Consider the following 25,901-nt stretch of genomic DNA (forward strand, 5'->3'; position numbering starts at 1 on the left):
TACCATGTCTTGGTGCCAAAAGATCAAGACCATGAAGCCAAAATAGCAGAGCCCACTCACACCTCTTGCCCACAATCATCCATGGTTTAGTCATAAACCACTGCAGAATGTGGAACTCACTAAGACAGGTCCCAGAAAATATATGTCCTTTTAGGTTCAACTAGTGTTATAGACTGAATGTGTGTCTCATCCCCTAAAACCCTATGTTGAAGCCCTGACCTCTAATGTGACAGCATAGGCAGGTGGGGCTTTTGGGAAGTAATTAGGTTTATTTTTTTCCATATTCACATAGCTTTTATTACAGTCTGTTATTATAATTGTTCTACTTTATTATTGTTGTTGTTAATCTCTTACTATGCCTAATTTATTTATTTTTAATTTTTTTCAAATTTTTATTTAAATTCTTAGTTTAGTAAGAATTAAGTATTGCACTATATGTTAACTAACATAGGTTAGTTTCAGGAGTAGAATTTAGTGATTCATCACTTACATACAATACCCATTGCTCATCAAACAAGTGCCCTCCTTAATAACCATCACCCACATAGACCATCCCCTGCCCATCTCCCCTCTATCAACCTTCAGTTTGTTCTCTATAGGTGAAGTAATTAGGTTTAGATGAAATCATGAGAATAGGGCTGCCATGATGGGGTTAGTGTCCTTGCAAGGCGGGGAATAAAGACCAGGGCACAGCCTGCCCCCCTTTCCCCCATCTCTGCCATGTGAGCACATCAACAAGGTTGGTGTCTACAAACTAGGAAAACAGCCCCACCAGGCACTGAAGCTGCAAGCATCTCAATATCAGTCTCCAATCTCCCAAACTTGTTGTTTAAGCTACCCAAACTATGGTATTTTGTTACGACAGCCAAGCTGACTTATATAGATAGCAATGGTTTCTTGTGAATACTCCACGTCCAAAAGAGATGGCCTAAGAGCCAGGGTGGTATAGGACAAAGAACTCTGGAACAGGAACCAAAGAGCCTCAGTTCTAGTCCTCACCAACTGCAAAGTCAATACAAGATGCAAAGCAAATTAACTTACTTCTATGGGCTTCAGCTTCCTCAACAATAAGTTCTGGGTATAGACTAATTACTAATACTCATTGATGTGCTTAAGTTCTGTGATTTCATAAAGGCTCCAGTGCAGGGGTAGAGAATAACAGGGAGCTATAAGTGGAATGCTTTGCTGTGCCAGGGAAATCCTATGAAGGTCAGTGCTCAAATGTTTCCTACCTGCCAGACTGATACAGTACATTTCATGATGCCATGTGTTTGCTAGTCCTAACATCACACCCTGTCGTAGACCAGGGTGACCAGTGATAACCAGGATGGGCCTCCACTTCTTGACATTACTTTATGCTCACCCTTTTCCTGCTAGCCAGTACTCACAAAAAAGGCAGCTATGTCTTCCTGAAAACAGTCATGGCTTTTACATAGCTATTTTCTTTCTTTTTTTTCTTTTAAATATTTTTTATTTATTCATTTGAGACAGGGGAAATAGAGAGAAAGAGAGAGAGAGAGAATGAGCAGAGGGACAGGCAGAGAGGCAGAAGGAGCAGCAGACTCCTCGCTGAGCAAGGAGCCCAATCGGGGCTGGATCCCAGGCCCGGAGATCATGACCTGAGCTGAAGGCAGACGCTTAATCAACTGTGCCACCCAAATGCCCCTAAACAACTATTTTCTAGAGTATAGTAATTATAATGAATTGTATTATGATTATCAATAGGCAAAATATCAGAAATTATTCAAGATGGTCATGGAGATGCAGATTTTGCATCTCTTGAGCTGTGACCTACTATAAAGTCACATTGTGATTGATCAACCCACCCTGAATGGGTGTCCCATAAATTAGTCCACCTGTGCAGTTGAGATATTCATCTCACCACCCCACCTCCCAACAACCGAGCTAGAAAATCTTATTCCAACATTCTGGCACAAAACCGAGGTTTTCTGGCAAACAGAAGCTATACCCTCAGTACTCTAAATTTGGTTGAGGAATGTAAATCCCTTTTTTGGAAATCTTGGGCTTCTTTTCATAAGAACCAGGATGAGGTCCCTTATGGGAAAAGTTCTAACTGTATATAATGGGGTGGATGAATCCAAACTTCTGTCACAGCTCTTCTTTATTCCTATCATCAATCTTTTCACTATGATATAAACACATCCCCACTCCGGCAAAGTGACTTCTGCGCATCCTCTGAGCAAAATGGTGCTCTTATAGCCTCTGGGCCAACCATGGCTCCAAACTAAACTGGAAAATCTCAGGAGAGCTCTTCAATGTCCATGCACTAGACCATTAAATATGTTTATTTCTATGTGCCAGTAAGAAAGAAGGTCCAAATATTTAAGTCTATCATTAATGCAACTAGAGCAACATACTTGATCAACTTGTCCTAAAGGCCTGTTGTCATAAAGGAGAATACTGTATGGTAGAGCACTGGCGGGGTAACAGGCATTGTCTCATAAGAAGAGGAAAACGCTTAAATACTTCCAGATTTTCTAAAAGAACTTGTAAAAAATTTGCTTTGGCTTGAGTAGAACATTCTTTATAGGCAAGGTTTTTTTCTTTTTTTTTTTAAATCCACCCAGCTTTCTTTTATTAGAGTAATTAAAACAATGTTAGGCATTTGGGGTATCTGATATAACCATAATCCTCTGATATTTCAGGCTATTGATTTTACAAAATATCTACTGTGACTAGGGCATTAACTGCTGGAAATGTATCCACATTGATTTCTGACAGTGTATTTGTTTAAAGCCTGCCGAAGCCAAACCATGGGCTTCAAGGAATTCCAGACAACTACTTTAGTTTATAAAACGGTATTTTAAAAGTTACACTAAGGCAAAAATGGTTTTAAAAAGTAACATACAAAGGGGAAAAAAATTCTTAAGCATGAAACTTGTGATTCTGCTTGACATCTCTTCTAAAGAAACAATTAAACTTGGGCTATTTTCTCCATCTCTACAACAATTTAAGCATTTCAACAGTTGTGATATATGTGTCTTGCTATTCTTACATTGTGAAAAGAATAAGTATTGTCATGATTATATTCTGACATCATAATTCCCATTAGCCTATCCTTGCAACAAAACAACACAAATCACACCATAAATCCTAACATTAGATGGTGAGAACATGAAATTTATTCAAAGTTCCATTACCAAGAATGTGGCTAAAAAGACAGACTCGTGTTGAGGAGGAAATAAAGATAGGCAGACAGACATGGTTGTTACTATGCAACCAGATCACTCCCAAAATGATGAGCATCAAGTCCTCCTTTCCCCAGTGCTTATTTCTACAACTGCATTGAAGGAAATTTTCTATATTAAGCTTCAGTGCTTCTCGGGTTCTTTTTGTCTATGTGGAGATACTGAAAGAAATGAAAATCATTTTGGGTCTCATATCACTGTGTAAATTTTAACACGTGCCTCATCTGGTTAAGTTCTGTTTTTCTGTGTCTTATCCAAGTACACAGAACTCAAAACTAATAATTACCTGTGGTTTGGTTGCAAATAGTGTAGAAAAACTGAATGCCACAAATCATATTAATAGGTTTCTTTAGTTCCCTGGGAGCAGGAAACCAGGTCTGTCTTGACCACACTCTGCCACTTGTGGCAGGATGTTCTCTGTTCACCAAAGAACCACTTGTCCCAGCTTCCCGGTGTGTGCCGCTTCCTAACTACCATGGGTTAGCTAGACTACTCTAACAAAATATCATAGACTGGGGGATTTAAGTGACAGACATCCATTTTCTCACAGCTCTGCAGGCTTAAGGTGCAAGATGTAAGAGCATGGTCAACTCTGGTGAGGTCTTTCTTTCTGGCTTGTAGGAGCTGCCATCCTGCCGTGTCCAGATATGGCAAAGGGAGTGAGTTCTCAGGTATCACTTCTTAAAAGGACACTGATTCTATCATATCAAGGCCCTACTCTTACAATCTCATTTAATCTTAATTACCCCTTATTGACTCTATCTCCAAATATAGTCATGTTGGAGGTTAAGATTTCAACATATGTTTTGGGAGGGCCACAAGTGAGTCCACAGTCCTGACAGGCAGGGCCAAGTGACTCACTGTGAACAAGAACTGTAGGAAAAGTAGTGTCCCTTGCAGCATCTCTCTCTCACTCCATTGTAGGAATTAAGGAAGCCACATATTCCAGAGAGTACGGCGTTAATATAGTGGAAGCCCATCAGCCTGACACTCAGAGATATAGCACAGAGCTCTCTGCTCACCCCTTACACATCTAGCACTAGCAAAATGCAAGCTTCTGTCATGTTGATTTATGATCACAGCACAACCTAGCTGAACCTAATAATCCATTTTCTGACTATTCCTCTGCACCCAGCACTGAGCTGAATTCCTAAATGGCCATGCCCTCATGGAAAGGACAATCTCATGGGGCAAAGAGGATCAAAATCAACAATTTTTAGATAATTCAAAATGGCCTGATTGGATTCCAAACCCAGTGAGAGTTCAGGGAGGAGAGAGCAGATGTGGTCTGAAGGACTGGAAGGCTTTCTGGAAGCGCCAAGACTGGAGAGGAGGCTCTCGGGTCAGCCTAGATTTCTGAGACCACAGTAGGTCTTGATGTAGTTGATGTTTGGGCAGTTTGCTCTGTCCACAGATCCTGTGCATATGTCACTATCAGTGGCACATAAGACGGTGGGAAAGATGATGTCAAAATTATCACAGTCACAGGACTGCAGGGCTGAAAGAGACTGTGTTGGTTTTCTCAGCCAAAGCAGTTATTTGAAAAATGAAAAAACTAAGGGCCAGAGACATGGCAAGTTTGCAAAAATGGAGAAAGATCTATGGACATGGAAACACCAACAGGGCTAGTCCCCACTTCTGAACCTCGGGTTTCACATAAGTAAATGGGAGACAAAAATACCAATTTTCCTTGTGTTTTAAAGGTCAAGTAAGGTCATACATGTCAAAGTTCTCTATCAGCCATCAATTCTATAAAAATGCATTGTCTTACTAAGATGCCTGTCCCTAAGCCACAGAATGTTCATACCATTTTCTTAACAACTCCATTAAAGCCTGCACATTCTAAACCAGACCTCTTCAAAGTGTCATCTTGAAAGCATTGCTGTTTGTGTTCAAAATATTTAGAGCTCCTCTGTCTGGATTTCAGAATTCTCTTCAGGGCTGAAGACATACTATTTTAAATATCCTCAATGGTACAAATCCTCGCTTGCTGAAGGCTGAATCGACGTTGAAAGCCTTCGATCCATTGAGACTACAGAAAATGAGTGAGCAGCAGATCAAAGACATACTAATTTTCTTATGAGCTCATAAACCGATTCTGAAACAATTGCTTCAAAAAAACAAGTTGCAAGTCTATTTGCACAACATCACTAGAATAAAGGCACAGCCTTGTAAACAGATCTCAATGAAAGAGAATACTCTATTTTATACATAAATTCTCTGATACATAAAAGGAGACAATAGGAGAAAAAAATGGAAGGATAGGAAAGAAAAAGAAATCTGTACTATAACTGTCGTGGGAGAAGGGGCAGGGCAGCATGGGGGAGTCACTCTGTCAGCTCTCAACACAGGGCAATGTTGCTTTTTTTTCCTCCACAAATCTATGGGTCAGATTCCGGACGACTGGGGTTTATTTTGATTTTTTTTTAAAGTAAACAGATGATTCCACTTTGTGTTAGCAAATCTCAATTCTAAGGGATCATGTAGACAAAGCCAAGAAACAACAACAGACCCTAGAATACCAGCTGCGACTCTTTAAACATTTTTGTCATGGACAGAGTTCATTTTGTCATGAGGATCAACCGTTGACTCAAGCCTTGGTCCCTTAAAACTACTCCCAACGTACTCAGAATTATCATCTTCAAATTTAATAATCACAAAACCGTGCCACTTTGCCAGCATCCGAAGTGACATAACATGCTTTCACTCTCAAGTGCCCCATAATTAATTTCAATGCCTGTTCCTCAACAAAAACAGGAGTCTAATTATTAATAGGTGTATTATTTTAGTGAGCCCTAGAGATATAGCACATGGAAATTTGATATTGCATGTCATGATAAAGGAATTTTCATTGCCAATTAAATGAAAAACATCTGAGAGGAGGGGTTTGAGGAGGACCAAGGAAGCATAAACTTGTCTATGAAACAGGTCAGGGTGAGTGAGCACTCAAAGCAGATACTCACAGGTGCCCAGAAGACACTGGTCTGGGGAAAGACTGGTATTAGGGGGTAGAAAGGGTAATGTATGGGTCATCGTCCAGTCTCCGAAGTACTCTACCTCAGTTCTAAGAATCTATGTTTTGATTATCCTAATGTCTCAGTGCCACATTCAATCCAAGTAAAACCAGCAGTTCTCCCTGCCAGTGGCAGAAGCCCAATGACATGCAGACATGTTCTCTTTCACATGCAGTTCTTTCTCCCTTTGGATCTTATCCCTGTCTTTACTGATCTTTTCAGCTCAGAGGGAGAGGGGACCTGCAGGAAGTATGTCTAGTAAATCTGCTGGAGCAAGACCAGCCTACATTGTAGAGCCTTGGGCATTCATCACTGACATATGTGTGACACCGTCAGTGCTACCTCTGCTGTTGACACAGGTAAGATCTAGCAAGGGTGGCCATTTGGGAGCCACTGGAGACAACCAGACTCATCAACATTTGATTACATATTTCTTAGATTATGCTAAAGGAGTATTTGAGTGGGACACTGAAGAAAAACCCTGATGTCCTACGAAATGCCTGGTGTTAATGACTTACTTCAACTGAAGGAGGCCAAACTTCAGTAAATGCAATTGGCACACCTCAGTGGGGCTCTCTGCTCACAGAAAGGGCAGAGGGCTGGTAGCCCTGACTTAGCCTTTCCCAGTCACTGCCCAGCAGTACACCTGCAAGAAGATGAAGGCCAAGTTCACCTGGGATGGCCCTGCCTCTAAAAGCACATGGCTGGGGAAATGGGGAAGGGGTGAGGACCACAGGCACGCCTGTACCCACTGCTGGCCCAGCCTGACTGTCTCCATTCCCCTTCCCACCAAAGGGATAATACATCAGTGAGAGGCCAAGCATCTTCGCTAAAATGTCGTTTACTTACTCCTTCTTTAGAAGGCTCAGCTACTTATGCCGCTTGGGGACTTAGTTTAGGGAAATAACCAACATGAAAAGTGTTACAATGGGCAGCCCAGGTGGCTCAGCAGTTTAGTGCCGCCTTCAGCCCAGGGCATGATCCTGGAGACCCGGGATCGAGTCCCACGTCGGGCTCCCTGCATGAAGCCTGCTTCTCCCTCTGCCTGTGTCTCTGCCTCTCTCTCTGTGTGTGTCTCTCATGAATAAATAAACAAAATCTTAAAAAAAAAAAAAAAGTAAAGTGTTACAATGATTCCAGCATCATCCCCATCAGAATATCCTCAACTAGTTATTCCATCTTAGCTTTACGCCTCATTCTGGCAGTGTGGAAACTAAAGAAAAAGGTTTCTAAGCAGAGCTTAATGTTCCAGCCCCTGTAATTGAGGACCTAATCCATTTTCCATCACTGGAAGAGATTTTCATGGTCTACAGTCTGTCTCTATATGTACATCGGTAACAATTCACACAGGTATCTATCCATCTATCTGTATTTTCTTCTTCCACATGGAACTGACAGCCCTGGCATCTGTTTCCCTACTTTCTCACTGGCTTCTGTGTGGTAGAAACCAAAAAATATTTTTCTTCAAAGTCCTGTCACTGAAGAATTGAGTTTTTAAAAAGTACTTTCAGCCATAATTAGGATAGTTTTCCACTTTTATAAGCTCACACTTTCCTGCTAATTTCTCCATGACGCTTACTTTAAAAAAATTGTTTTTAAACAAAAGTGCATCTGTTTGGCCCTTCAAAAATTGTGTGTGTGTGTGTGTGTGTGTGTGTGTGTGTGTGTGTGTTAGTACCTAGGTTTAGAGATGGAGGATGTTATTGAATTTATCTGCCAAAAGAGATCTATCTCCAGTTATATCCAATTATTTCTCCAAAGGCCCATTCTGTTTCCACTTTCTCCTGTCTAAAGAGAACTGTTATAACAATTCTGGAACCTCTAAGAGGATCTCCCAAATAATTCTTGGGTTGCTTTAACTCAGTTTTGCCCCAGTTCTGATTATTTGTATGACCAGAAATTAAAGGAAAGAAAGGCTTTTCCAATAATTTCAGGATTTCACAGCAACTACTGCTGCTTTTTCTTCCTAATCTACATTAGGATTATTTTTTCTACAAAGAATTTCTATCTCTAATTTTAATAGAGAATTTAATCTTAGAGTTTGTTTCTTATGGGGTTTTTTTTGAACTTATGGACACTTTATAAGTTGCAAACTACAAAAAGTGGGTTTGCGTGTTGATCATCTTTATCTGTGCTAAAGCACTGTACTAAAAATATCTTTTTTGTTTACACCTACTTCAGGTTTTCCAGTACTTCTGTTCTTAGTTAACTCAGGTGTTTATATGTGGAATTTTCTGCTCTCTTGGCATTTGCAATAGGAAGGTCTTGAAGCACTTGACTTTTTTGTCTCGTCTTGTAATGTCTGTGTCTAATTAAGGGGCATGTTCCCGTGTTTAACAAAGAACACATGATTGCGCAACTGGGCAATGGCAGACCCAAGTGTGGACGCTGGACCCCAAGCCCTACATCATGATTCTAAACACTTCTCAGACAAGGTTTTTTATACCATCTGGCATCATTAGGTCACTGCAAATGTTTGTTTCCAGCAACTGGGCAACAAATAAAACATGCTTAAAACAACCAAAAACTCAAATGCCAAGTAAGTTTCAAATTTAGGTCACTGCTAAGAGAACCATTTTAAAACAAAGGAAACCCTTGTACAATGGGAAAGGTATATGTATTCAATGTCCCTGTGATGCAAAAAGAAATTGGAGGGGTATTTCCTGAAATTTGGCCTCTCCTTAGAAATGAAAACTAGCATGGAAATGTTCAACTTTTAAGCATGTGAAATAACATGAGATTTTCCTAAAAGTAGCTGGTAATTGTAATCATTGGAGATGTAATTCTACCTCAATCTATGCCATAAACAAACCTGCCAAAATGTTTTCAAACTTACACAGAGTACCATGATTTTCTTCAGGTAGCACACAGATATGTAAATGCCAAATCATGACTTGCTAACTACTTCAAATTTGATTTACATTCAAGAAACCCATTCCTCTTAGCCACACCATTCATTCTATTAGTTTCTGTCCTTTTTTGTCTGTACCTGTACCCAGCCCAATTCATGCAGAAACCAATACTTTATGATCTAAAAAATAAGACATTATTTTTAGGACTCAAAAAATGGAACACTTTGTACAACAGTAAAACAAGAGGACCAATTCCTCCCTCCACCCCACCCCTCAAACTCGTATCTTGACACAGTCTGTCAAGGTAAAAAAAAAAAATTATAAATTTCCAATCCCATTATTCCTGCTCTTTTCTCTTCATAATACAACCCAAAGAAATGTCCTCTATTCTCATGAATTTATCACCACTAGATCTTTTTGCTGCCCACTGAACTTTCTCCATTCATCTACTCTTACTCCATCTCTGAAACAGTACTAGATTTCCTGATTGATACTCAAGAATACACCACTCTTGATGTCAGCCAAGGATGGGGCTGCTTAAAACAAAGATGTAGCTACTCATCTGCACCTTACAATCCTCCCCCAGGGTCAGTTAATCAATGAGAGTCAGGATTTATCCGCTTTCTCAAGCAGGTTAGTTCAGAATGGTCCAACTCATCACCATCCTTTTCTTTGCAACAGCCCATAATCAAATCCTGATGCTTGATTCTTCACAAAAGCTCAGACATTCATCTTTATTTTCAACTTCACTTCTTAGACTGGACCCTGGTCAATTCAAAATGGACCAAGGCCAACTTTTCTTCCCGGGCCTCCTCACATCTACCATTCCCACATCCACCCACCCCATTCTTTCCTAAGTTGAAACTTTAAAAATTACTTTCTTAAAATTCATAAAATGTATCAAAGTTACAGCTTTTAAGTTCAGTTTAAAATTCGATTATTCTACATTGAGAAATTTAGCATTTTTCTTTTCCTCAAGAATTTTTCAGATACTCTGACATATTCAAAGAATAATACAATGATCACTTGAATACCCACCCCTCAGAGTCTGCAATAGTTAAAATTTTGCCTTATTTCTGTGTAAAATGTATTTGAAAATAAATTATAAACATGGTATTTTACCCCTCAAACTTTCAACATTCATCTCTCAAGAATAAGGACACGGTCCTACATAACCACAACATCATTATCATACCTAAATAACTGTAATTCAAAAATATCATTTAATATCCAGTCCTATTTAGATTCCCCAATTATTCCTGAAATGCCCTTTAGAGCTAGGTGTCGTATGTGTTTCTAGCCAGGATTTGATTAAGGCTCATATGTTACATTTGTTGTTCTGTCTCTTTGCCTCTTTCTAGAAAAGTTACCTTGCTTTTTTCCATAAGAAGGTTTTTTGCAAAAACCAGGCAATAATATCCTACATTATAAATCTGTCTGATAGAGGAGATATGTGTGCAATATTTTTAGTTGACTTCTTCACTCCCTACGAACTGGATAGGTTAAGGTGTAAGGGCTTGATCGGATTCAGATGAACCATTTTTGAGAAGACTACTTCAAGGATGATGTGTAAACTCCATACTGTAGCACATTGGGAGGCACATAATATCAGTTGTCACACTTCTAATGATTCTGACTTTGCCTGGTCAAGGAGGCTTCATGACATTGTTCCCTTGATGTAAGTAGTTTATATTGCATTATGCCTCAGGTGTAATGAGCTTCATGTATCTATGCCAATGCATGCCAGGAATACCAAGATATTTCACTTCTCTGGTCTTTCCTGACACTTGCTTCTCTATTTCTTGCATTGTTCTCTTCCCTTTAATTATTCTCCCTGTTTTCTGTAGGAGCTGGCTTCCCTAGCCAGTCATCCATTTTCCTCTACCATCCAAGTAATTCCCGAAATTCTACTGTACAAAGATCCCCTGAATTTAAGTACATGATCACAGCTCATGTGGGGTTTTCAACTCCAAATTTACTAATTATTAGAATGTGTCATAGAAACAAGGGCAATTTATGCCAAATTTGTTCTGTGTATGACTTCTCATGGCATAAACACAGGTGCTTATTGGTAACTCTAACACATTCAAAGTCTCAACAGCCAAAATCTGCAGCTAACAAGTGTTCCCAACTGAGCAAAGCAATGTGCAATGAGTGAGCATTTATGCAGTTGTTTCTGGAATTCATTCAAAATCTACCTACACCTCCTCCTGAAGTTTTGTTTGCAAACTAATCACAGCAAAAAAGTACACATATTTTCCAACACTCTTGTAGTATATATCTTATATATTATTGACTATTTACCAGTAGTGTGTATTTTTATTTTTTAAATATATTATTTATTTGAGAAAGAGGGAGGGAGGGAGGGAGGGAGGGAGGGAGGCGGAGAGGGAGAGGGAATGTACAAGTTGGGAGAGAGGCAGAAGAAGAGGGAGAAGCTCCCTGTGTCATCAGGGAGCCAGACACAGGGCTCAAACCCAGGACCCTGAGAGATCATGACCCAAGCGGAAGGCAGATGCTTAACTAACTGAGCCACCCAGGGTGCCCCAGTAGTGTATATTTTTAAATGCCTAGATCATCCTAATCACACAAATTAATTGAGCAACCACAGGCACCCAGCAGCATTTCTCAGTAACAAGAAGACAAATATACACCGAGAATGTTTTCTGAAAACAGGTCTTATTTTGAAGCTGTGTATTAGCGACTACACATGCAAAATAAATTAAGAACTGAGATCACTGTCTGGATCATTCTGACCAAAAGGCAGAAAAGTATCCAGATAAGGCAAAAGTATTCCATGGAGTTTGGATTATTTGGGTAACTCCACCAATTATCTAATTCACTTTGACTATATTGTCCAGCTTAGGCTTAAAAGTAAATAGTTTTTTATCCTTTCTAGTTAGCAATCATCTCCCTAACATTATACAAAAATTATAAGTTTGTTAATGCCTCGTTTTCTTGCTTTTTAGGCTCTACATTCCAACTTGGAAATTAGGGAGAAAGATATTGGGCACATAGTTTTAAAAAGACCTGCTTTTTCCTTTCTCATGACCAGCCCAAACTGGAATGACTAAACAACGCAAATGGCATGAAAATTATCCTCTCTCTCCAAAGCTAACCCAGGGCAACATTGCCAAGTTATGAAGTTTATCTTCAGCCCTCTATCCCTATTGAAACCTGCACTTAGCACAATAATCCAGTCTTTACTTCTAAGCTAAATTTAAATTGATGATGTTCCTTTTCCATAAAGCATTTGCTTACGCCTGGTCTTCAACTGAGTAATGAAAAGGTACCCTTCAGTGGGCATTCCGGGTATCTGCAGGCAGGGGACAAAGGTTGTGTTTGGGGGATCAAGCCTTCCTTGCTCTAGTGAAATTACAAGACATAACCAATAATCTGCTCTATTTTTAAGTTTGACTCTATCTGCATAGAGGAGTAACCTCTAAGCCAATAACTACAGAGTTCTACAACATTCGCAAAGCAGTGCTCACATTACCTTGTCTCATCTTGACAAATCTCCATATTATTCTTTCTACCTTACAGATAAAGAAGCTGATTTCCTAGCACAGACCCTTAACTCTATCCACATGGGTGCTCTTTTCTATTAGGGTCTATAAACCAATTTTGTCTTACTGCCCTGGAAGAAAAATTATAGCCTTACCATGGACTGGTCCAGTACCTAAAAAGTGTTTTCTAGGTTCCTAAAGCAGTAACAATTGATTCTATTATCTATAATTACTTCACACACACAATATATTCTTTTTAATATTCAGGCAACAACAGTTAAGTAATAATACAGTTACCTCATCTACTCTTCTCATGGGGGATCCAAAACATATATGACAAGATGAGAACTGGAGGACAAATCAACATCATTATCATGTGGTCCCAAAGCAAGTTCACAAAGTAGTTTGGATAGAAGAACCAATGTTTTTATATTGCCTTTGCTATGTACATTTAACGATGAGTTTTAAAGAAAACTCAGCCTTTGTCCCATTTTATGATGTAAATATAGGCGTGAAGTGACATGTAAATTCAATATTAAAATGCACTTCAAACAACTCCTGCATTGTCATTCTAGTTATGAATTTTTATTAGGAGAGAAAAGATGCCAAGTTATTAGTGCACACAGGGGTTAAATTTCCTCTGTATAACCTGCAAGCTACTGTAAAAAGGCATAAAAGTTTTCAAATGTCTTTGCAGAATACATCTCACATATCATCTTTCACGCCCAACACATGTTTTATACACAGATCACCTTAATTGAAAAACTATATAAATAGCCAATCATGGACTTCCAGCAACAATTATGAAAGATCACTATTTAATATTCTAGACTGAGATGAGCAAACTTTTTCTGTAAAGGGCTTTGCAGACCATATTTTAGGATTTAGCTATCACATAAACTCACTGACACTACATAATTTTATCATCAATAGCATGTCAGCAAGGATAGACAATACATAAATGAATGGATGTGTCTGTGTTTCAGGAAAAGTTTATTTACAAAAAACAGGCCTGTGGTCAGTTTGCCAACCCCTTCTACAGAAAATCATTTTACCAGGTCTGGCTTTCCTACTAATATGAGACCACGCCTAGAATGCATTACTAACATGGGCTAGACAATATTGCTTACCTGTGACCCAATGGTTTCCTGGAAGCATCGGCCAAGCTGCGTCTTAGCAGCAACAGGATAGACATGGGGGATGACTTGTTGGTGAGAGTATGTGGAATGTACTGTCTGGGTCTTCTGGACGGGAAGCCCTTGATAAGAGATTTGGGATTGGCTCGGTTGAGCTTCTTTTGTTTTCTGGCCTGTTGGGCCATCAATTCTTGAAACCTGATGTATCTGGACTGAAGCCTCAGGAGGGTGCTTCACATGGATATTGACTATGTTGGGAGGAAATTTCACTAAAAAGAGATTGACAGGAAAACTCAGTCATGAATACTTAACATGCAAATCAGCATTAAAGCAAATATTATATACATACTTTTGTGTTTATTTGCATATATACTATCCCTGGAACAAAATATATATATAGCGTGTATGTATTTTTGCTGCTCAGCCATCAATTCTGGAGAATAAGAGGGTACGTCCAAAATACTAATTAAACTCGAATTTACATATTTTTAAAGAATAAAACTCAAAGTATAAAGAGAAATTAAAACATCTCACAGTGACACATTCATGAGACAAAAATATTTCTTTCAGAGTCAGAAAACTATGAAATCCATGCTGCTTATGGCCATAGGTGGGTACATTTTATCAAAAAATAGTAGTAAAGACTAAAGAGTTTGACTACTTCTGCATCTCTCAAAGTTTTCATTGCCAAACTTTCTACATCAAAAGAGGAAATACAATTTCACAGAGCATAATTCTCTTACCCTGAACATCATAGTATAGACATACTCATGTGCTTCATGAGCCACACAAAATACCTATATGTGATATTTTATATCTGTATTTACTTGCTGCAGCTTTCAAATAAAATTTCATCTTCTGATGCTAACATTCAAGTTTTAAAGAGTAAGGCCAGTAACACTTCTCTGACCCCTTTTCAAAAACTGTGCATGTATACATGCCAGGTTTAAAAAAATGAATTAGTCATAGAATTTCTGAGCTCCAAGTGACCTAGTTTACCTTCCTCTATAGATGAATAAATTGAAGTCCAGTGAGGTTAACTGACTGTTTATAACTAAAACTAAGCACTCTTCGACTAAAAAATAAACAAAGTATTCACCAGCAGGTAGTATGTGATCCACTAGCATATTACTGTATGGGCCTGAACACTGCCTTGCTCATCCTTCTGCTTCCTAGGCCCTGCCAGACATATGTGTGTGTAACAGCTCCTGGGGCTAAGAGCCAGCAGAAAAGGATAGACTCCTATTTTATTTTATTTCCTAGATACCAAATCTCTATGGCCTAGAAAGTACTGTAGCCACATACATGGGCCCATATTCTGTCCCCTGCTGCCACTTTTTAGGGCCACAGATCACATACTTCTTTCTGTTTCAATACCAGCCCTGCCATCTGCCAGCACTTGCTTCCGTATGGCTTTGGCAGGTTAACAGAAGTCTGATGAATGGGCAAAAAGAAAATAAAAAAGCTTACCTTTGACTCCTTGTTGGCTAGTCATGGTCAGAGGCAAGGTGTGTGTAGAGTGGACTACATGCGTTCCCAATGCCTTGCCTGACTGCTGGGAATGCTGATACAGTTTAGGCACACTGGCACCATGGACTGGGATCTGACAAAGCTTCCCTGTGAAATTTGGAGGGCACTGGCATTTGTCCCTTGAACTGCACTGGCCGCCATTCATACATGGAAGATGGCAAATTACTAAAAGGGAAAAGAGAAAACGTGGAGAGTTGGTTAGTTTCTCAAATGCTAAGTAACAACTAACCAAGAAAACTCCCAAAACACACAGCCCATTATAACCATCATATTCCTGACTTTAGAAACATTCAACAAAGAAGTCTCTACATAAAAAAAAAAAACAACAGTCTCTATTACTATCTTCTTTACATCTATGTCATTTAACTTTCCAATTGCTTATGGTTGTTCCCCCCAACAATGGAAAGAATTCAGGGAGAAGAATATATACATATTTGCTCAGAATTATTATCTGTTACATTCTATAATTACTTTGCTTCTTTTGTACTTTATTACTTGTTTATTAACTGTCTCCCTAAATTATAAAATCCTTGGGAAAAAGAGATACGTCTGGCTTAGTGATTTTTATATCCTTAGCATCTAGAATAATTCCTGGCACATAGAAGTTAGTTCCTCAAAAAATAAAGAAACAAATGAGAGTGCTCAAAGTAGCTGTTGAGGGTTTTCTCTAAGACAGGGAATGACATGCTAACCAGAATCAGGGAGAAGAACAGTTTGGATCCTGCTTTACAGGAATTTGCAATCTCACAGGGATAATAAGACCCCAGTGAAACTCAGAAGTAGCAGAGTGATCAGCAGTATGGACTTTACTCGATTTAGAATAAAGAAAGATAAAAGGACATGGAGGGCAAAGAATTGTAAGGGAAGTTTTAAATTCTGGCTAAATTAAGCTTATAGCCAACTTCTTTATCACTAACAAATTCTTCCTATTTCCTATCAGCCTTTTAACCTGATCAGATTCCTACCAGCTTGAACGGTAAAAGTCCCTCAACTCCTCTTCCTTCTAGCTTCTACCTTCTTTAAACCTTCTCCTCCACGACCAACCTTTCAAAAGAATTGTCTGTTCACTTCTCCACACACTACCATCTACCTTGGACCCGGTTTTGTTTCCCTCTCTCCACCTCTCTTCTACATGACACTACTCTTACCAAGGTCACTCATGGGCTCCATGTTGCTAAACCCAATGGACAGATTTCATTCTTCCCTTGGTTTCCATCACATCTCACTCACCTATTGTGCTCCTTCCCCTTTGTCCATTGCAACTTAATATTCTCCGCAGGCTCCACTTTCTATGCCTTTTAATTATTGGTATGATTTAAGGTTTGGTCTTAACTTCCTCATCCTTCCTAACTCTATACACTCTTCCTCGATGATTTTACCATGTCTGAAGCTGATGTCACCCAAATTTTATTTCCTAACCAAAGCTTTCAATTGCTGAGCTCCAATCTATCTACTACAATATATCTTCACACAGATACCCCACAGGCAACTCAAACTGTAAATGTCCAAAATCAAACTCATCATCTTCCCCCCAATACTTCCATTCACCAAGTGGTCCTTAACAGAAACCTAACTGCTGGATGGAGACTAATATATGCTTTCTCCAGTGCCCACTCTACTCTGAGGTGTTAGGTAAAAGAGAGGAGTCAAAGCACTCCCAACCCATGGTTGGGTCAAACACTTCATAACTCCCAGTTCACTTCTCTCTCTCTCTCTCTCTCTCTTTTTTTAAGATTTTATTTATTTATTCATGAGAGACAGAGAGAGGTAGACATAGGCAGAGGGAGAAGTAGGCTCCATGCAGGGACCCCGATGTGGGACTCAATCTCGGGACTCCAGGATCACACTCTGAGCCAAAGGCAGACGCTCAACTGTTGAGCCACCCAGACCTCCCCCCAGTTCACTTCTCAATTCAATTTTTAAATCACTTGGCTACAGTAGATGCACTCGGTCTAACAGGCAAGGGGAGCCAGGCCAAGATTTAAATGTACTACAAACAATTTACTACCAGAATGAGGTACTCTTCACTTTGCATGGTTCCAATGGGCTTGAATTTCAGTGACCACAGTTTGGTCACATAACACCAGTACCCCTGACAGCATGGTTCCAACTTCAGTTGTCACAGTATACTAATGCTGAATTACAGAAAGCACAAAATTCACTGCTAGCTTTTTGGTCCACAAATCTCTGTGTGAATAACAGATGTGTATCATGATTACTAATCAATCGTGTCACTTCCACGACTGTGCAGGACAACCAGTCCCTGCACATCCGTTGTTCAATTCACGCACAGATAGATAGTAAACAGGTGGTTGTGTTGCCCCCTTAGTCTTGTGGTAAGAAACTCCCAGGGCACTTTGCAAAAGTGCATAATTGAAAGAGGATGTGGGGCCAGCACAAAAAGAAAGTGTAGCAAAGAAATAAAAAGTGGTAACACTGAACGTGAAATTGGAAAGTGGTTGTAGGAAGAGGATGGAGATGTCCCACAGGAAGCTATATTGAAAGAACACTCAGTTCACAGCTGTGGAAGCACCAAGGATAACAAGCTGGAAGCAGATCCAAACTTGGGAAGGAACAGGACAATTCACCGCCACAGAGAAGAGACAGCCCACATTGCAAGTTACACAGTGAGAAGAAAGCAAACATGTTCCAACTACTCTTGATAAGTTCTACTCAAAGAAATAAAACACGTTCTCAGTGTTCTAACATTTTAAATTATAGGGCATTAAATTAATATTAGCTTCACTTTTTTTTTTTTTTTTTGCATTGCCCTATACATTTATAACCTACAGTAAGAAAGCTTCAATGTTCTGACAAAAAATTTTAAAGGTCATGACACTGGTCATTTTCCCATTGATTATTAAGGTCATTTTGCATGGTTTCAGTTTGCAGATCATTTACTTGGTCCTCCAGTACCATGTAGACTGCCTACAATCTATACTAAAATAACTTCATATATGTTACCATCTTTTCTCTTCAAAGAAAGGTTAACCAATTCACTTTTGTGAGATGTTTCTGGTGTCAACCCATTGTGAATCTAATATCAATTTAATTAGTTTTATTTAAATCTACCCTTAAACTACTGAGGCAGCACAAGTGTTTCAAGGATGCACTAGTCTAAGTGGAAACAGCAATGTCCCAGCATAGAGCTCTAGTAACCTTGTTCTCTCTCGTTCATAAAGGAAATAGTTTCTGCCTGACTTCCTCTAACCAATAAGTGGGTACTATTTATAACTATTTATGATTGAGATGTAAAATATCTACTCGCTTATTCCAGCATTTCCTAAAATCTAAATTACAATATCAAGTTCTTTGCCTCAACTCAATAACTACACGTTGAGTCCTTTGTGGCAGGCACTCTTTTTATAGCTCAATAATCTTTTATATCAAAAAAACAAAAATCAACCTACAAACTTAAGGATTTAACTATGAACGGTTCCTTTCTGTTTCTAGAGATCACACAGCTCTCAAAACAATCATCTAGTGATATACAGACTGTGCTGCCAGTGTTCTATAAAACCTTCTCAACACATGAAGAGTTAAAAGAATAAGTTATCTTTAAGGCTGACTTGAGAAGCTTGCAGTACGCTGGTTGTAAGTCTACCTATGGCACATATATTTTATTTGATTTTTTAAAAGATTTTATTTTATTCATGAGAGACACAGAGAGAGAGAGAGGCAGAGACAGAGGGAGAAGCAGGCTCCATGCAGGGAGCCCGATGTGGGACTCGATCCCAGAACTCCAGGATCATGCCCTGGGCCGAGGGCAGTGCTAAACTGCTGAGCCACCTGGGCTGCCCTGGCACATAAATTTTAGAACATGCAACTAGGAGGTGTAACATAGAACACTGGCTGAGAAATTCCATCTCCTCGGCAGCCTGACATTTTGCTGGCCACCACCATAATTAACTAATTCACTATATTGCATCACATGGTCACCTGGGACCTACTGCAAATAACGAGAGATATATGGGTCCTTAGCCTGTTATTCCAGAAAGTGTAATTTCATGACAACCACTCCGAATATCTCATACCACTACTATGTGAGGTCAAAATGTAGTAGTGATCAAAATGAGGGGAAAAAAAAAAAGCAAAGGGGCCCAGGTTGGAAGAACAGTAAGTTGGAGGTCTTAAATATGTCCAAGTGTCTCAGTGTGTTCCACCCTTCACTCTAGAAACAACTAGAGTGACAACCGAGTTGTCTAGAAAACAACTCGGCATTACTCGAGAAATCGGGCCAATACAACAGTCACATTTTACGTCACAAGCTAGGAGTTAAACGAATAGATATTCATTATTTGTATACAAATATGAGCCAACTGAATTTTCTCAAGATACATACTATAAAAAGCCATATTCTTTCTTTCCTGTTATCTCAGTTGACTATAAAAATGCTTCAGCTGCTTGTCCCCAAAAGGCGCCCTAGGAATGTACTCGACTTTCCTGCAGCAACATCCTGGCCCCTCCACCCACCCCCTGGATTTTCGTGCCAGCAGACAGACCGTTTCAAGTTATTGTGGCTAAGGCAGAACAGGGAAAACAAACCTCCATCTGAAGAAAAACCTACATCTGTCATTTCACAGAACAGACACACACATGATTTTGATTTGAAGAGCTACTTAAAGTTTCCCACTTGTCTCTGATTAGAAGAATAATGTTCCCTGAAAGGGTTGCAGCATTTTTGTTGATATGCCTTGGAATATGAAAAAAAAAAAAGTGGTAATATTTTTAGAAAGTCAAAGTTATCACTTTATTTCTTCCCCTAAATATCTCTACGCTGCCCTCTTTTCAAGGGTATCCTTAAAGTCTATTCAGCCAGAAAGTGGCTTAATACTATCTACCAGATTCAAGTTAAATTCCAGAAGGTTTAATTTAAAAATCATTAAATAGGGAACCGTGGGTGGCGCAGCAGTTTGGCGCCTGCCTCTGGCCCAGGGAGGGATCCTGGAGACCCGGGATCGAATCCCACGTCGGGCTCCCGGTACATGGAGCCTGCTTCTCCCTCTGCCTGTGTCTCTGCCTCCCTCTCTCTCTCTCTCTCTCTCTCTGTGTGTGTGTGTGACTATCATAAATTTAAAAAAAAAAATCATTAAATACAGGATCATTCCATTGGTAAGAGGATTTTTTTTTAATGTGTGGAGAACAGATTCATATTTTCTTCTTTTTCTGTGTTCTTGATAATACAAGCAAAAGGCAAAAAAATAAAAAATAGATAAAAAGTCCTAAGAAATATTGAGGCAAAGGGAGAAAACTTTCATAGGAGTTAAAATGGCACCCACCACCCTCTCCCTGCCAGAGGGAATCTCTCTGTTTTACCTGCTTTGGTAATTAGGAACACCATGTTCATCCCATTCCCACTTATCAAATCCTGAAGTTTATTATTGGGCTCGAGTTAAAGGGATTGCAGATTTCAACAAATGCAAAATATCAACCTTAATACAAACAAGAATTCCAAGAATGTCACTAGTTTTTAATGTTGGGTGCATTAGCAAATGCTTCAATACCATGTTCTGTTTACAATCCAGGAGATATGAAGCCCTGCCACACACATGCACACGAGAGCTTCCAACTTGGGATGAAGCCATTCATCATCTCAGCTTTGTTTATGGCTTTCTGTTGCTGTAGCATCAACCTCACCATAGCACTGAGCTATCTAATTTGATCTAGTTTAATCCTTTGCATAACCCAAGGAGCTCCATTTATCAATGCTATCACAAAATTCTACTTATTACCCTTCATCCACAGAAACTGTCAGAGTAGCTATCTCTTAAAAATTCCTGAACACCAGGATTTTTTTTACCCTTAGGGGGGAAAAAAAAACAGAAGCATTTGCAGGCTGCAGAGTAAACACAAGAATTCCAGACACCTTAGGATGGGAGTACCCTCTAGAAAGAATCTTTGAAAACTGAAGCAGATGTTTTCATTTTGTGCATATAGTGTCCCCATCTGCTAAAAGGGGTGGCTCCAAGATACAATCTACAGGTTCTTTTCCACCCCTGAAATTCTGGTTTTCAAAAGTCTAACCAAGTTAGTCAATATAGTGATGTCCTGATTTCCCCATCTCATCTAATGGGAATGGCAGGATTTAAATTTTAAAATGGGGAAGGATGTATATCCAGACCCTTGCAATTTTTTAAATTATTTATTTATTTATTCATGAGAGACACAAAGAGAGAGAGAGAGAGACAGAGACACAGGCAGAGGGAGAAGCAGGCCTCCCGCAAGGGGCCTGATGTGGGACTTGATCCTGGATCCCAGGATAACGCCCTAAGCTGAAGGCAGGCGCTCAACCACTGAGCCACCCAGGCATCCCAGATCCTTACAATTTCTGTAAAAGTAACTGGAGCTACTTTGTTAGGTGGTATGTTTTACTGAATTATATGTATAATCAGACACTCATTCAAATTTAAGTTTCATTCTTACTGACAAAGCAGTTAATAAAATGCTCATGGAGTTATGGAAAGAGCACTTTATTTGGGTAAACTATATAAGCATATCACGGAGGGAGATGGTAATGCTGCACTTAACAGTTTCATAAAAATGATGACATGCTTCATCCTCAGACCCTACTTTCTACAGTGGTACCACTGCAAAAATCTGCATAGACATATGCCATTTTAGTTACTGCAGCCTAGCATTTTCTTTAATATTACTGCAAAAATGCTTTCTCAAAACAAGTAATATCATTTATGCCTAGTACCAAGTGATATCACTTATCACTTATGCTACCAAGTATTATAAATAAAGGTTAAAAACCTTTTTGTATGTATTATAATTTGCAAACTCTGTGGTGTCTCCCAAGACCAAGTTTATACTCCTACTAAGTAATACCTGCTTGTTATTTGTTTATTCCTGAGCCTCAAGAAAGGACTTAAATGCTGATTTAGAATTTTAAAATATCTGCAAAGTTGAAACCGCTACAATACACATCTGACCTAAGAACACAAAATTGCACTAAAACCTTCTGACATCACAGCCACTCCAAATTCTGGCAGCCCTTTAAAGACTGGTCCAGAGGTACCTGGGTGGCTCAATGGTTGAGTATCTGATCTGTCTTTGGCTCAGGTCATGATCCCAGGGTCCTGAGATCGAGTCCTGCATCAGGCTCCCCACAGGGAGCCTGCTTCCCCTTGCCTGTCTCTCATGAATAAGTAAAATCTTAAAAAAAAAAAAAAAGTCTGGTCCAAATATGGCCCCCCAAAAGGGAATGTTCCTCCAAAGAAAGAGGCATGCTTCATCAGAAACAATCCTAGTGCCATTTGCTAATTTGAGGTGGGCACCTAAAAAACTTGTATCATTTATCGATCTGCCTCCTGTTTTAATTATTTTTTGATTTTCCTTCTGCTTGATTTGGAACATGGTAGGAAAGAAGCCATGGTGTTCTCATCTTTGTATTCCCTGTATTTCATAGCACAGTATGAATCTTACAGATAAGAACTCAACAAAAAATTCCCAACAATCTCCTAAAAATTCCAAATGGAAAAGAACCCAGCAAGTAACTATACCTCTTTTAACACTCCTTGTTTTTCTGGCATATGATAACTTGAGCATATACTGGAGTAGTTTTCTAACTACTAACTTTCTAACTAGGTTCCAGAGAGCACTAAAGTTCCACACAAGTGCTAGAAAATATCCATAAAATAAGTTAATTCAACCACCTTATTCTATAGATAGTGAGCTACAGACATTGTGTGTGCTTAGGACATCAAGGCTGTGTAGTCATAGTCACAGATATGGGACCAGAACACAGGTGTCCTAAATTCTAGTCCAGTGCTCTTGCTCACACAGCCCTTATGATGGAAGAACCAAGAGGTGTCCCTCAAGTATCACCACAGAATCTTGTCCCAAATCCTTTTAAGTTCTTCTTCCAGTGGCACATTTTTCATAATTGGTCATAGTAGGGTTTGCTAACAGAGCCCTAATTCAGATGGGTGGGTTTAGCTTATTGCAAATCAGGTAGACTAAATAAATAAGTTGCATCACACCAGAGCTTCTCGATCTTTTTTTTTTTTAAGATTTTATTTTTATTCATGATTTTATTTATTTACTCATGAGAGACACCTAAAGAGAGGCAGAGATATAGGCAGAGGGAGAAGCAGGCTTCCCCATGGGGGAGCCCAATGAGGGACTCGATCCTGGGGTCATGCCCTGAGCCGAAGGCAGACACTCAACCCCTGGGCCACCCAGGCATCCCCTTCTTGGTCTTTTAACAGAAAGACACATAGGTTTGCTGGGCCATAGACATCAGTGGAAGAGTAGAGATACAGATTCAAGAACAATGAAATGAAAAAGGAAATGAATAGCATTTGTTGGATGGCATAGATTAGACCATTTCCGTCACTCAGAAAGTTCTATTGCACACTGCTGGTCTATCACTTGTCCCCTTGATTTCCAGTGAGGTCAGAAGTGACGGCTAGAAGCTCAAAAAGTGATGCTTGCTCATTTAATGAAGGCTTATTGTAGATCTACCAATGGCCATGTCCTATTCCAAGCATGAGGCATATATCAGTCAATGAAACAGACAAAATTCCCTGGCCCTCCTGGCACTATGCTTCTGTCATCTACAGCCCCTGTGAGAATCTGGGCATAAGGAGAATTGCTTCAGGGCCCAGGAGTCAATCGACAGGACACAGTTGGAGAAAGAGCTATTCTCCCATTTATGCAGGCTACTACTACCAATCCCGCTCTTTCAAAGAGTGTCAAGAGGCATCAGGCAGGGCAGAGAGCTGAGAATTCTGGAGAGGGGCCTTCCCTGGGATAGGAAAAGGGCTCTCTCCTGGGACTCCATCTGCAGTGGCCCTGGAAGGATCTAGACAGGAAGACCTGGGCAGATGCTATGTGATGACTGCAAGTGACCAGCACTAGGAGGGGAACAGGATACCCTTGGGGATCCTCAGATACCCTCACAGGAAGGGTGAGGGTAGAAGGGATAAAGGTTCTGTGTAAGAAGGTAAGGGTTTTGGGCTAGCATACTCTGGTTATTTCATTATCACTATATTATCTATCCCCACAAGCTGCCGAGGCCTACAGGGACATCCAGGTTACAGTCATGATCACTATAGTTCACATTTGCATTCTTGTTACCACACAGCCATACTGTTTCATGTTATATATTGCTACAGAGTCCTAACATTTTTAGGAAGTACATACTAGTCTAGTAAGTTGACACCTGATAAATTACATAGCCATTCCTCTGCTTGTTTAGATTGCATTTCTTTTTAACTATTGCAGATAAAGCTGCAAGGAACATTGTCAAGTATATAGTTTTATCTTAGTAATTATTTGCTCATGCATTAAACTAATATTTATTGATTGTTTAGTATGCAAAAGGCAATGTGCTAGGTGACAGAGTGAACAAGTAAGACACTGATGAGTCAATTATACCTGCCTCATCATGAGGAGGACAGATGAGCACAGGCATTAAGACCAAGGGCCTGGAGCCAGACCTTCAGGGGGTGCGAATCCCAGTTTCATCATCATCAGTGGTATGATGTTGGGTAATTTACTGAACACTTCTCTGTCCCCCATTTCTTCACCTATGAAATGGCAATAAAACCATACCCAGCTTGGCTGGATTTTTGGCTTGAATGAGGTCATATATTCAAAGCACTCAGAACTCAGCACACAGCAAGTACTCAGCAAATGGGAGGCTCAGCAAATCAGCATCAACTTCATGAATAGGGTGCAATGGAATCATACTAAAGGGGAAACCAAACTAGCATTGTGATAAAGAAAGAGATATGCTAGCAACTAGTCAGGTCATGGACTCAACTGTATTATTTCAGTTGCTACTCTGTTCATAGAATCTATTGAGGAGTTGTTGAATTGCTGAGTACATCAATGGATGAATCTTCCAGAAAGAACTCATTAACATCAAGAGCATCTATCATTGACATATCAAATTCACATCTATCTTGTCAAAATTGGATTTTATTTTTAAATATTTCTACTAGTTTAATAGTTCCAAAATGTTAACTTTAGAGTTTTAACATTTCACCTATGATCAGATTATACTATCACGATGCTAATTTTGCATGTCTTTAGTTAGGAAGGAATTTTGACACTTCCCCCACATATTTGTTCACTTTTTATTTCCTCTTGTTTGACCTTTATGTATTTTACATATCCCTTCGAGTCTTAATGATTTTAATTACTTTCCTGACATTTTATGGACAATAGATTTCAAGATCTTGTTTGTCCTTTGATGAAATAATCTTTGCAAATATATTTCCTGTTCCTTTTAGTTTGTTTTGGATACATGCATTTTATTGTTTTCACATAATTAAGTTTGTAAGTTCTTTTCTCTATAGTATGTTCCCAGTTTCATTCCTTTAAAAGCTACTATATCTCCAAGTATCTGATAAATAACCTATTTCATGCTAGCTTTCTAGATTATTTTCACCTCTTTTTTGCTAAATTGTGTAACTAATTCCATCTGGCATTTTTACCCAGGGGATAAATATGAATTATAACTAATATTCTTCAAATTGCAATTTAAATATCTTAATATTTGTTATTACTTAAAATTTGCTTTCCCACTAAGCAGCTATTTTGACGGGAAGGCCTCAAAATCAGGAAAACATAATGTTTTGGGGGAAAAAAAAGAAAAAGAAATGTGGCAGTTGAGGGTGGAGCTGGGGCTGGGGCTGGGGCT

General features: G+C 39.3%; 1 protein-coding gene across 15 annotated transcripts in view; it reads right to left on the reverse strand.

Moving 5' to 3' along the window:
• Positions 1-25,901, reverse strand: part of LTBP1 (latent transforming growth factor beta binding protein 1) — a 392,301-nt gene that overhangs the window by 170,731 nt on the left and 195,669 nt on the right. For all 15 annotated transcript variants that reach the window (XM_072770568.1, XM_072770565.1, XM_072770566.1 and 12 more), the window contains 2 exons: positions 15,188-15,412; positions 13,712-13,986 (listed from right to left, as the gene is read on the reverse strand). In XM_072770568.1, coding sequence (XP_072626669.1) covers positions 13,712-13,986; positions 15,188-15,412 — 500 coding nt within the window. The remainder of the gene's footprint in view (positions 1-13,711; positions 13,987-15,187; positions 15,413-25,901) is intronic.

This window comes from Canis lupus, chromosome 12, assembly GCF_048164855.1.
Source record: "Canis lupus baileyi chromosome 12, mCanLup2.hap1, whole genome shotgun sequence".
NCBI classification, from domain to species: domain Eukaryota; kingdom Metazoa; phylum Chordata; class Mammalia; order Carnivora; family Canidae; genus Canis; species Canis lupus.